At 39.4% G+C, this 12893-nt stretch overlaps 1 protein-coding gene across 6 annotated transcripts in view; it reads right to left on the bottom strand.

Annotated features, from left to right (window-relative positions):
- The window catches only part of PSD1 (phosphatidylserine decarboxylase 1), a 25916-nt gene extending 14003 nt beyond the window's left edge, over positions 1 to 11913 (bottom strand). The window contains exons 1-8 of one of the 6 annotated variants that reach the window (XM_059587968.2): positions 11683 to 11912; positions 11202 to 11451; positions 10616 to 10704; positions 9902 to 9955; positions 9691 to 9756; positions 8628 to 8688; positions 7571 to 7680; positions 7211 to 7464 (exon numbers count right to left, since the gene is read on the bottom strand). In XM_059587968.2, coding sequence (XP_059443951.2) covers positions 7211 to 7464; positions 7571 to 7680; positions 8628 to 8688; positions 9691 to 9756; positions 9902 to 9955; positions 10616 to 10704; positions 11202 to 11361 — 794 coding nt within the window. In that variant the 5' untranslated portion in view covers positions 11362 to 11451; positions 11683 to 11912. Of the gene's footprint in view, positions 1 to 7210; positions 7465 to 7570; positions 7681 to 8627; positions 8689 to 9690; positions 9757 to 9901; positions 9956 to 10615; positions 10705 to 11201 lie in introns of all 6 variants that reach the window. The other 5 variants (XM_059587960.2, XM_059587951.2, XM_059587977.2 and 2 more) reach the window with 5 other exon arrangements.
- Between the last annotated feature and the right edge of the window lie 980 nt (positions 11914 to 12893).

A 12893-nucleotide genomic window follows, 5' to 3' on the forward strand; every position in this document is an offset into this window, starting at 1 on the left:
ACACATGAAGTATACCCAAAAAAAAAAAAAAAAAAAGCTAATTAGAAAGAGCCAAAAACACCCCCAAATACAAATAGCCGTGCAACAGTGTTAATGGTAAGAATAGTGAGACTTCAAAAATCCCACTTGACTTCATTAGTCACTGAAATCTGGAGTTTGCAATAGCACGAAGGTACATTTGATGGAGTCAATTCTTGACTTGCAAGGTCAGATGCTATCTTAAATCATACTGAACCAATACAAATTGTGATATAGAACTAGAGAAACAAACTTCAATCTAAACCCCTCCTTGCTTTTAACTAACTAATCTCTCTCAACATTGGATTGTCATGCCCCAAATTCCCCAAGGGGAAACTGGGGTGCGAACTATGATGATCATTGCTTAGCATAGTTCACCTTACAAAGTGAAGTGGAATACCATCTTCAGCCTTCTAGGGTTGCCGTGGGTTATGCCTCGTCTAGTGGTAAATCTTTTTGCTTTCTGGAAAGGGTTCTTTGGAAGAAGTCCGAACAGTATTATATGGAAGATGCTCCTGTCTTGCCTTATGTGGTGTCTTTCGAGGGAGAGAAATGACTAGAGCTCTGAAGACCGTGAACAGATGGTGGAGGAACTCGAGGACTTTTTCTTTAGACTCTCTATCGCTGGACAGCTGCCATGGACTTAAATATTTCTAGCTTTCATGTTTTCTTTATCTTTTTTCTTCTAATAGCTATGGGTTTCTCTTGTACACTTTTTGTGTACTTGAGCTGCGCCTTTTGCACTTTATAATAAATAGCGTTTACTTATCAAAAAAAAAATGATGTTTGAGTTTCCCATGCATGCTGCCAACACTATGGAAAACTATTTGGATTTAATTTTCTCTGAAATGACATAGATATGGTTTATACATCATGAGCACATGATTGCCTGATTATTTGACATTATCATAACAAATTGTATGTCTTGTTGAGTGTTGCATTCCACCAACAGTATAATTGAGTTTATCATGTACTGCTTTACCATGCATATGCCAGCATATATAAATGCATGCATAATTTTACTTGTGTTATGAGCACTATTTCTTTAAGTACTTAACGTATGAAAAAGTATCTTACATTGCAATTACATGGTGGATTTGGGCAGCTACTCATGATGTGGGCTTTCCCGCAAACCCATTTATGCTTGGCGGAAAGGCTGGGCCCTTAAACTTAAGCCCAGGGCTAATTTCTTGTTTAAACCCATTTCTAAGTCGGGCTTGGGTTTTGGCCATGGTGGGCTTGGATGTGGGTCATGGTTCTCCAGATCCGGTCACCCAGCCCAGTTCTGGTTTGCTGATAAATGCGCGGGAGGAGGGTACGGTGAGCATCTTCTTGCCTTCACAGTCTGCCCAGAACATCTCGCCGAGAGATGGTCCTGTTTCCGGCAAACGTTGGGAGTACTGGTCCGGCATACTCTAGTTACACTAGTGGCTGCACTTCAAGGGTCCAAACTACTGTTCAGTTGACGACAGAGTCTAGGGTGCCACTGTTTTCGACGGAACCCAAGTCGTTGTAGAGATACTCCTAGAAGTCGGAGGGCGATAGAGAAATGCATTTTGGATGAGAACTTGATTGCCGAAATTGTGGCGGCGATCAACATCCCGACGGTTTCTTTGTTAGGATTTCTCTCTCCGTTGTTGGTTGTGGTCAGTGCCCAATCCGCGTCAGCGTCTGTAAGGGGTGCAGTCAGGAAGTCCTCTCCAATAAGTTTTCTCCGGCGAGGTTTCCTTATCACGAGTGCTTCTAGTGTGGTCAAGAGTCCTTCGATTGCCTGGCCTTCACCTGGTGGCGTTGGGACTGGTCCATCGTCTTCGTCTGGTGTGGGTGAGTTTGCTCCCTCAAATCAATGGGTTGGTCTTGTGGGTGAGAAGATGCTGGGCTTTTGTGCCCCACCTGGCAATTTGTCTGTGGGGGGGGCCCTTCTACGGTAATCGAGTGTTACCCTCAGTTTCTGCTGGGTATGTCTTGGGGAGGGGGGGGTGGGGGCCGGGGTTACCACGAGATTGTGCAAGAAGCAAGGTCGCGTTATCCCACTAAGGGGATCTCTTCCAAGGGTGATGAGAAGTGTTTTCTGAGTTCTTCACTTTAATTGATGAGGGGCAGCATCAAGAGCTTTCAGTCTCAGCTTCTAAACTAAAAGGGAGAAGGGAGCTTAAGAATTTAGGGTGCTCAATCAACTTTGATGCTAGGGGAGTTGGATCTAGCCGGGGCAAAGGCAAGAGGGCTCTTGCTGTGTTGTAATGTAGCCTAGGGCTTTTTGCAGGTTTTTAATGTAGCCCAGCCAAAGCCACCCACAAAAACCGCCCAGACAACCCTACACCCACAATAGAACCCTAGAATCCAACATAACCCGAGAACCCAACACCAACAAGGACACAGCAACTACCAAACTAACCCACAACCCCACAAGGATCAAACAAAAAACCCTCCCACATATTCTCAAACTTTTTTTGGTAATATCAAGAAAGCTTTATAAAAAGCGTAGGCGCCCCAAGCATACATGAAGTATACAAAAATGACAGAAAAAGAACAAACAAAAAAACAAGAAAGAACAAGGAGAAGAACCTGCGGAACCCAACACCAACAAGGACACAACAACTACCTAACTAACCCACAACATATTCTCAAACTTAAAATGGTCTTTTGCCCCCCTTGAATACCACCACAATCAGGGAGAATAGGAAAATGGTCAAAGCACAATCTAAGAACCCCCTTTTGAAACAAACCAAGATACTTAGCTTCACAATTCGGAGAAACAATGAACGTATCAATTCTTGACCAAGAGGAATTGTTGGACCACGTAAATGACCCCCCTGCAAGGGGAAGATCCAAGAGACCCTGCTCTTAAATAAAGTTGGAAAACTCCATCGCAGGGCAAAAACAAGCTTCCCCCAATCTTTCGCGAGGAAAACGGGTGACATTGAAATGCACCAAGGCAAATCCCACCAACTAATAAGGCCAACCAACTCCTCCCAGAGACACCTTCTGACACTATGAATATTAGGACCATAAACCCCCGCAAAAGCCCAAGTAAAGTTATCCTCAACATTTCTAAAAGAGCAAGCAACCACAACCTCCCCCACACACACCTCAATCTTCTCCACAACCCTCCTATGCCACATCAGCAAGATTCCACCGGAAGCCCCTCTAGAAAGCTAAATAACACCAATCAACATGTTGACAACCCAACAAGCTTCTCACTAAACTGCTAGAAATACGCTCCAGTTTAGTTTTCTGCAAGCAAATAATGTATGCCTTCCTCTGCCTTAAAATACTTCTGACTCTCAACCTCTTGCCACCCTCATTTAACCCTCTTACGTTCCACGAAAGCAATTTAGGCTTCAAAATCAACCTCTTTGAGCCCTCCCCTTTTTCCTCCCACATGAAGCATTGCCACTGTGTGCATCATAATTGATGGAAGAGAACAGACTATTAAGTTCTCTCATACCTCTTTTTCCTGCATTCGAGCAAGAACACTCTCCCTGTACAGCATTGCTTGCTACAATATCCGCAAACGAGGCCAATAACTTACCCTCAAAACCATCACACGGAAGCCCCACAAAGTGACTAAACTCCTCTCCTAAATGCAAAGCCCAGCCTGAAGGCTGCATCCCTCTACCTTATACCCAGTCCTTTTTTCAGATATATGTTGTACCCTTATACCCTCTTAATTTATTCCGCTCCCTCTACCAAGTTCCTTACCCTTACATCTTCTCTTTTAGATACCTTGCCCTCATCTCCAACTCTTCCCTTGCTATTATTAACCTTGTTGGCCTTTGTTTCAGTTGGATATTAAAAATACCTTCTTGCATGGTGACTTACTAGACGAAGTCTTTGTTGCTCAAGGAGTATCGGGATTGTGCATATTAAAGAAGGCCTTGTATGGCCTCAAACAATCTTTGAAAGTGTGGTTTGTAAAGTTCTTTGAAGTGGTATTAGAGTTTGGCCTCCACAATCGCTATACGGACCATTCAATGTTTCACTTACATATTGGTCCCCAAGTTAGATTCTTCTTCTAATGTACATGGATGATATTGTAATTACTGTGAATGAATTGAAGGGTATTGCTAAGTTGAAATAGTTTCTATAGCAATGGTTCCACACCAAAGATTAAGGCAAACTCAGATACTTTCTTGGCATTAGAATTGCTAAATCTAAGAAGGGCATTAAGTTATTTTCTTGGTATTAAAGTTGCTATATATAAGAAGGGTATTGGCTTATCTTGGAGAAAGTATGTACATGATCAATTAAAAGAAATTGCTTCCTAAGGTGCTCAACCCATTCATGTTCATATGGATTCAAATCATAAATTCTTGAAGGGTGATGAAGAGTTATTTGGAGATCTTAGTAGATACCTCAGATAGTCGGGAAGCTAAATTATTTAACCACCAGTTCATCAAATATCTCACGTCCAGTTAGCGTAGTAAGCCAATTCCTATAAGTTCCTAGAATCTCACATTGAGATGCTATCACTCGTATTATTCACTATCTCAAAGGGGCACTTTAGAGTGAAAGGTTTTACCAATGTTAATTAGGCAAACTCTCTCTTACCAGATATAATAGATTGAAGATCTATTATAGATAGAAAATCTATTACCAGATATAATACCTTTTTTGGAGGTAATTTGTTTGCATGGTAGGACGAAATGGGGTAGAATAAAGTACAAGGAAATGACTTAGACGTCTAGTGAGTTAACATGGTTGCAACATTTTATTTAAGAGATTAGTTTTCCCACTCCAACTCCTTTTCAGTTATTTTGTGATATCAAGCGGCCCTTCAGATAGTTTCTAATCTTGGTTTCAATGGAATGACTAAACATATTGAGATTTTTTTTTTTTTTGATAAGTAATAAGAATGTTTTATTAAAAGCGTGAGGCGTCCCTAAGTACACTGGAGGTATACAAGAGAGAGCACCTAACTAGAAAAAGAAAAACGGACAAGGAAGTTTGCGAAAGAAATCAGGAAAGGGGCAAGATATGCCGCTGTCCACATGTACAAAAAATTTAAAAAAAAAAAAAAAATCGAGGCTAAAATATCCTCCACTGAGTTCTCCAAGTCCTCGAAGCATCTAGTGTTTCTCTCTCTCCATATGGTCCAAAATAGACATAAAGGCACCATTTTCCACACTACGACACTCCTTGTCCTTCCTAAGGACCAACTTGCACAAAGATCAAGAACCCTTCTAGGCATGACCCAAGCCAGCCCGAAACAGCTAAAGATCACACTCCACTAGGCTGAAGCAATGTCACAGTGGATAAGAAGATGGTCAACAGATTCTCCATCCCTCTTACACATGCAACATCTATTAATGACGATGATGTGCCTTTTCCTTAGATTATCCAAAGTGAGAATTTTCCCTAAAGCTGTCGACCATGTAAAGAAGGCCACCCTTTAAGGGGCCTTTGTTCGCCAGACGCATTTGGAAACCTCTACCTTCGACATTGGCTAAAGTGCGAAAGAAAGTCTTGACCGTGAAGGTACCTTGTTTGAAGGGAATCCACCACAACTTATCTTCACATCCTCTTCTGACTGTAACTGAATGCAAAAGGCTAAAGAACAAAGCAAAGTCATCCACCTCTCAATCATGCGCCTCTCTAAAAAATCTAACACTCCACTGGCTAGCTCCTTCAAGGACTTCCAAATTAGCCGCCACCGAAGCTTCCTTCTCGCAAGCAATGCTGAAGAGAACAGGAAAGGCTGCCTTAAGGGTCGTGTCCCCACACCACTAGTCAAGCCAGAATCTAGTCCGGGTTCCATCCCCAATTACAAGCCTAGTGGAGCATGAGAAAGAATCCCACCCAAGCCGAATATGTTTCCACAACCCCACCCCGAACGAGCCTGCATGTTCTCTGGTACTCCATCCCCCCAATGGCTTCCATATTTAGAATCCACCACCACCCTCCACAAAGCCTCTCTTTGTACCATAACCCAATAGTGCTCGGTTGAAGTCCCTCAGCTTCCTTATACCCAATCCACCTACCGAGATCGGGGAGCAAACCTTTGACCAACTCACCAAATGGTATTTGAAATCATCTCCTAGACCTCCCCACAAGAATTCACGTAGAAGCTTCTCAATGCGGTTAGCTACCTTCGCCGGGAGCAGGAATAAGGACATGTAATAGGTAGGAATGTTAGCAAGAGTACTTTTAATGAGGGTGATCTTGCCACCCATGGACAAATACATATGTTTCCAGCCAGCCAGACGTTGCTCGATCTTCTCAATAATGCCATCCCAAATGTGAGAAACTTTGTGGGGAGCCACTAACGGAAGCCCCAGATATTCAGCCAGAAGAGAAGACACCCGACACCCTAAACATATTGAGATTGATTGTCATTTCATTCGAAATAAGATACTAAGTAGATATTTCTACACCATTTGTGAAGTCTAAAGATCAACTTGTAACATGTTTATAAAATCTTTGAATTGTAGTAGATTGAAGGTTATTTGTTCCAAAATAGACTTATATGATATACATGCTCCAGCTTGTAGAGGGGTGTTAGAGGTCACTTTTGCAATAAGCTTAGTTTTTCTTTTTTACAAGTAATGTAAAACTTTATTGAAAAATCGTAAGGCGCCCCTAGGTACACAGGCCATAAACTCAAGGCCTCTCACAAGCCCAAAACCCAAAAAACAGCAAGAGCACCCACAACCCAACCAACCCAAAATGCCTGCCAACCCAACACCCACAAGGCATCAAAGCCCAAAACCCTCAAACGCTAACAAGCATGAGCCTTGCCCTTTCCACGCCTAGATGATTCTCCCTTCGCATCATAGTTAAGCTTAGTAAGTGGGGATATATAAGTCTTCTTTGTGTGTGTGTGTGTGTGTAAGAAGTAGAATTATGTATGAAAATCCTCTTCTTAATCACTTCCTCCACATCTCTCTCTCTCTCTTTCTAAACCCTAGTCATAACAATGTCCAACGACATTAACCCAAAACTTAGAAACGAACTTCCTTGAGATAATATGATAATTGTCTAGAAGAGTTACAAAATGTGGCTCTATTAAACACATAAACGATACATTTAATTTACAAGTGATATGTTCAAACAGTAATCTAGGAAATTATCCAAAAGATAAATCAGTCTATGCTTGTTAGTGATCAACCATGTACATAAGATCATGAACATCCATATCTGCACAATGTTAATGATGGATAGCAAAAATTATTAGATGTGAATGTCTTATTACCGTGCTGACATAGGATTCCAAACTTTAGGAGACACCAATGAAACTCTCCACCATGACCTCTTGTTCTTCTCTTTAGAAGTACTTTCCTGTTCACTGCGCTCTTCTTGCATGTCCTCTTCGGCTATCATGGGAAGGAAAGAGCTTGTACCAAGAAGAGAAGAAACAGAATAGGAGAACCCTTTGACTTGCTCAATCATAGCCCCTGCTCCTTTCAACTCTCCAAATCTTAAAACGGTACCATCCACAGGACTAACCTATGATCAAACATAACACAATCATACAGGTTAAGGTACAGTTAGCAACAATTTAGAGTTAAACAAATTGGACATAAAGATGTCCAAGAAGCCGGTTACCAGTTACCAGACATCGTGGATCACGGTCAATAGGCCTCGAACCTTCTTTCAAGGTGCGGACAAAGAAGTGCCGCAAAGAAGCATATTCATCCAGAGGCAGAGCTGCTTCTTCTAAATCTGTAAAGAAAATATCATAATTCTTATGTCATCTTTAGCAATTAGTGCATAAATTTTACTAACCCTATCAAAATAAGAAGGGGCTACATTAAACTTTATTACCTTCAAGTTACACTAATATTTCAATGACTCTCTGAAGTTTCAATTAAAGCAGTTAAGTTCTTAAAAGTTCCCTGATGTTCCAGAAATTTAGTCCCTAACACCCTCTAGCCAAATTGGATACGATTTCATCACTTATTTTTATTTGAGATAATTCACTAATTTCCCACACAAAATGAACCAGTCACATTATCATTTCAGTAGACTTTCTCCAATATTTATCCCTTATGCAATACAGAGACTTGACGAGTTGAGAGGAAGAAAAGAAGAGGGAGGCAATGGTAGAATTTTTTTCCACCAGAGAGACCAACTACATTTATCCTAGTCTTTCAACATTGAAACTAAAGTTAGACAAAAAAAATTCTTTAAATGTTGAATTGCAAATTTGAGATCTCCATTCTTCTGAGTACAAAAACTAAGGTATTTATTTTAATTCTTTACTTCTAAGAGAGAGATGAACAATTGGTGATGAAGAATTTTGTTTTGAAAGAATGAGGAATTTAAATAAATCTGCATTACAGCCTTAGTTTGTGATCCACATCAAACACTGTTAGAACTTCAATTTTCCATCATGTGGTGATAAAGAGGGCATTTTCCCTAGAAGACACTAACAAATAGCAAAAGAAAGGAAATCTATCTGCTTCATTAAAAATTGTTAGCGTTAGGATTAGATTAAAACACAAAAGGAATTTGGAGAAGCAAATTGCTCAAATCTAAACTTCAAGGACTTGATTGAAATTCTAGTTGAAACTTGGAGGTACTAAAGCAATATCAACCCCCAACTACAGTATCAAGAATGCAATAATTCATTGCCGTAACAAGGAAAATATATTTAAAAAAAGTCATACTTGAATGGAACGCCCTAGCCCATGCCCTGTATGCGTAAGGGCGCAGCCAAACAGGAAGTTCCTGCGAACATTTTCTTCCACTCGGTAAATTCACATCAAAATAAGATAGTATCATAAAAGGATCACACAAGTATGTGAGAAATGTGAGTTAAAACTTAGCAAGCAAGAAGACACAATTCTCTTAAACATATCAAGTATGTGTCACAAATGAAAAGGCAACAGTCATAACATCATCAGAAGTGGCTAGACAAAAACTTGGACTCAACTGTAAACAGTCTATTGTCAACCATATATATCAGGAAGAAGCATTGGATACTAGATAGATGTCACAGGTGGAGGGCTGAAAACATTATTAATTAGGTATTAAATGAAATTACTCTGATTTTGTTATATTATAGTTTTAATTCCGCTGCTAGGACTCCACAGAATTTACCAAAACCAAACTTCAAAGAATGAACCCACCAAGTAACTCATACATAAGCATTCCCGAAATCAAATACAACCAATACTCCAATTAAATATCTTCAAGAAAACAGGAGATGCATGAAACCACATTTACCTTTCCAGCAAGCAAACAGTGCAACAACTGTGCTTGGCATCACCAATCTAACCCCGAAAAGAAAAAAGACAAGTGACCAAAGCTCTCTTGCCACTGAACAGTAAAATAAAAGCTAAATTTATAAATGAGTTGCACATGTAGATAAGGCCCCAATTATAACAATTGAATTTCATACTATAGAAAAAAGTTCTATTCCTTTTTTTTTCTTAATAAGTGAAGGGATGAAAAAAAAAATCTCTCTTTTGAAGCTACATAATTCCTTCTCAGAGCAATCATAGTCTAATTTTTGAAACCTATTCATGAAACATCAAACACTATGGACAATCATTAGTTTGAAACAGTTTCTTTGACAGCATGCTTGATAGGTGAAAAGGAATAGCCAAGATGGAACAGAAAGTTAAGAATTCAGGGAATAACTTGGAATAATATGGGAACGTCAATTGATTTTATTTATTATTTAGCATGACTAAGTCTGTCAGCTTATAAAATAGGAAGATTACTCACCCGGCCTGTCAAGAAACCCCAAAATCTAGAGATAGAGCGCAGGGGTAGCAATGTCAGAAATGTTGCCTAAGGATGAAAGGGTGAAAAAAAAATTGATGTCCAAGTTAAACAATCTTAATACAACATCTGTGTAGCTGAAACATATTAGCCATAAAATAACTGAAAGCATCACAAAACGAAAATACTTGGGTGGGGTTAATAGAGATATTACTTTTACATCAGGTTGGAACTCGAATTCAATTCCTTTTTCTCGCGCCTCTTCAATCTATCATCAAGGGGAAAATGAGATCAAACAAATGAATAACCACCTAAACAAATGATAGTAGGACAAATCTAATACAAAACACACAAATGCATTAGTTTCATGCAGTTATATAGTACTTGGCATGTGCTTGGTGCATCTATGTCTTACTTATCAAAGATAATATTTGTCCACCTTCAGAATTAAATTCTCTGCATGCACACATGTATCCATATCCATGTCTAGTGCCCATGTCAATGTAACATAGCATTTAATACTAAGTAGTCTATTGGCTTCCACTATAGAGCAAAAATAGTATATTTCAATACAAATCAAAATTAATAACCCATTCTAAAACTTTTAGAAGTACACCACACCCAACAGTGACCCACACCCAACAGTGACCCACAACCAACAGTGATCCACAAGGGGTGGCACTACCTAGTCTATAATTCTAGAGCTTTCCCTAAATGATATATTCCATTTATAGAACAGAATCAGTCAGGAGTGATGCTTGCTCAAACAGTTGTAATCATTTTTAAGCATACACAATTCTATCGGTCTTGTCCATGATGAGCACATAAATGCAGCTACTGGCATTCATTAAACCCAAAAATGCAATTCAACCTTCCTAGATACACTAAGCATTATGAGTTTGGAATGCGCATGTAACCAATGTATAACCTTCTTTCCATCATAAAGCCGACGGGCATGGAGAAAACCAAGCATTAGTAAGGTAGCAACAGTTGCACCAGGCACCAGAAAAGAATCACCTGCATACACCCCCAGTTATAAGTTTCACATGCTTCTACAAACTAAGCAGCGAATATCACGTTCACTAAATTAAAGTACACAGCTCCCTTTTCCATTTTATCTTTTACTTCCATATTGGTCGTGCAAATTTTTACCTGAATTAAACTTTGTTTTCTAGCATTTTCCTCATTTAATGAACTTTTTCCACCCAAATCTTATAAATAGTAGCTAACATGAATAATTTCCTTTAGGCTTCTCTTGTCATTTTGACATATATAATACATTTTACTGCATCTGGTAGCAAAATTTACCATTATTTTCTTAATAAAAATGAAAAGAAAGTAGCTTTCGAGTACCACGCACTACCATAGAAAATTAACAGCAGAGAATGTAAAACTACAAAATTCCTATTTCAGCTTGTCTTCTTCAATTTTCTCAGCAACCAAACAAGCAAACAAAACAGGTACATTAAGTTTCTGTAGTTCCAAATAAACAACATGCTCGAGAAGTGACTGACTTTGAGAACGGCCACTTCCGCCATTGATAGAAGCTCGCGCTTTAGTGGTTCTTTGGAACTTTTGCAAGAACGAGTTGAAGCAGCGGTGCTGGCTATGGAGGTAACCGCGGCGAGTATGGTAAAGGAATAATGGGAGCCTGTGCGAAGCCCTGAATTTCATATTTGTAAAATTATAGTATCCTGCTTCGGGGGTGGCGGTCTGGTCAGGGTTTTGTGACCTACCGTATGCCTGCTTATATTCTCTTTCGTTCTGGGGAATGCATAGAAAACTTGCTTCACAAAATTATTCAACATCCACTATGCTCTCTATATAATTTTTATACAACTAATTCAAAATAAAAAATAAAAAATCTATACAAGTGGAATATTAAAGAAAAAAAGAGAAACAAAATAAAAATAGTGAATGTGGAAAATCTAGGGCTCGGCTCGTTTACTGTAGGGCCGTCGTACTTGATGGAGCAGGGGAGCTGGTGGACCTTACCACCAAGATTCACCAAATCGGCGAGAGACCGCGAGGCGAGGACGGCAGCGAAACCGAGAGACGGCTAGGCGAGAGCGGCAGCGAGAGAGACGAGAGAAGAGACGCCGGGAGACGAGAGACTGGGAGAGAGATGCAGAGAAGAGACGGCGGGAGACGAGAGACTGGGAGAGAGATGCAGAGTGACAGCGTGAGCGTGAGACCGAGAGTCCTAGTCCGTGAGGGATCCGGATTCCCTCCAATTGAGGGGATAATTGGAGGTTCTCCAATTGTCCATCTGGACCATTCATTTTGATCCAATGCACTACAGAATGCCATGTGTCCGACTATCAATTAAATATAAAATATTATTTCATTTTAAAAAAAATAATAAAAATTTTAAATTTTTTATAAAATAATATGAAGTAATCGGCCACCCCATCTAAGCCAGAGGTTGGTTTGGCCCTAAATTGTGGCCATGGGGTGGCTGACGCACCTCCAACCGGTCTTTGGGGGTGGCATAAGGCCCTAGGGGTTATTCAGTCACCCCTAACTGGCCCTTGGGAGCCACCCCCATGGCTTAAATGGGGTGGCCATATTTATTTTATAAAAATTTTTAATTTTTTATTATTTTTATTTTTATTTTCTTTTTAAAAATGAAAAAATATTTTATTATTTAATTTATAGTGGGATACGTGACATTTTGTAGTACGTTGGATCAAAATAAATAGTCCATATGGACAATTGAAGGACAATTAGAGAATTTCCAATTATCTCCTCAATTTGAGGCGATTCAGACCCAACCATGAGAGGCTGAGTGATTTTCGTTTAGGTCTAGTGTTAGAAAGAAGAGACGAATATATATTTTTTTTGACATGTTCGCACAAGAAGGGGAATGTGGATTCGAACTAGTGACCTCCACTTCATTAAGTGTGGTCCAAGCCGATTAAACTACCTCTTGAGGACAAGAGACGAATATATTAGAAGTGCAAAACGTCGTACTTTTGCCTTCAATTAATTTTTTAAAAAAAGAAAATGGTTTAAGAGTAAAACCACGTCGTATGGTTCAGTTTTAAAAAATTGTTCAAAAAATTGTTAATAAAATTGTTCAAAAAATGGTTAAATTTCTTTTTTCAAAAAATGGTCAAAACATTGTTCACAAAATATATTAATACTTCAATTGTGGTTATAAGTAACACATTGTTGAATCCAATGTTAATTACTTAATTTGATAT

This window comes from Corylus avellana, chromosome 2 (genome assembly GCF_965113065.1).
Source record: "Corylus avellana chromosome 2, dhCorAvel1.hap1.2, whole genome shotgun sequence".
Lineage (NCBI taxonomy): Eukaryota > Viridiplantae > Streptophyta > Magnoliopsida > Fagales > Betulaceae > Corylus > Corylus avellana.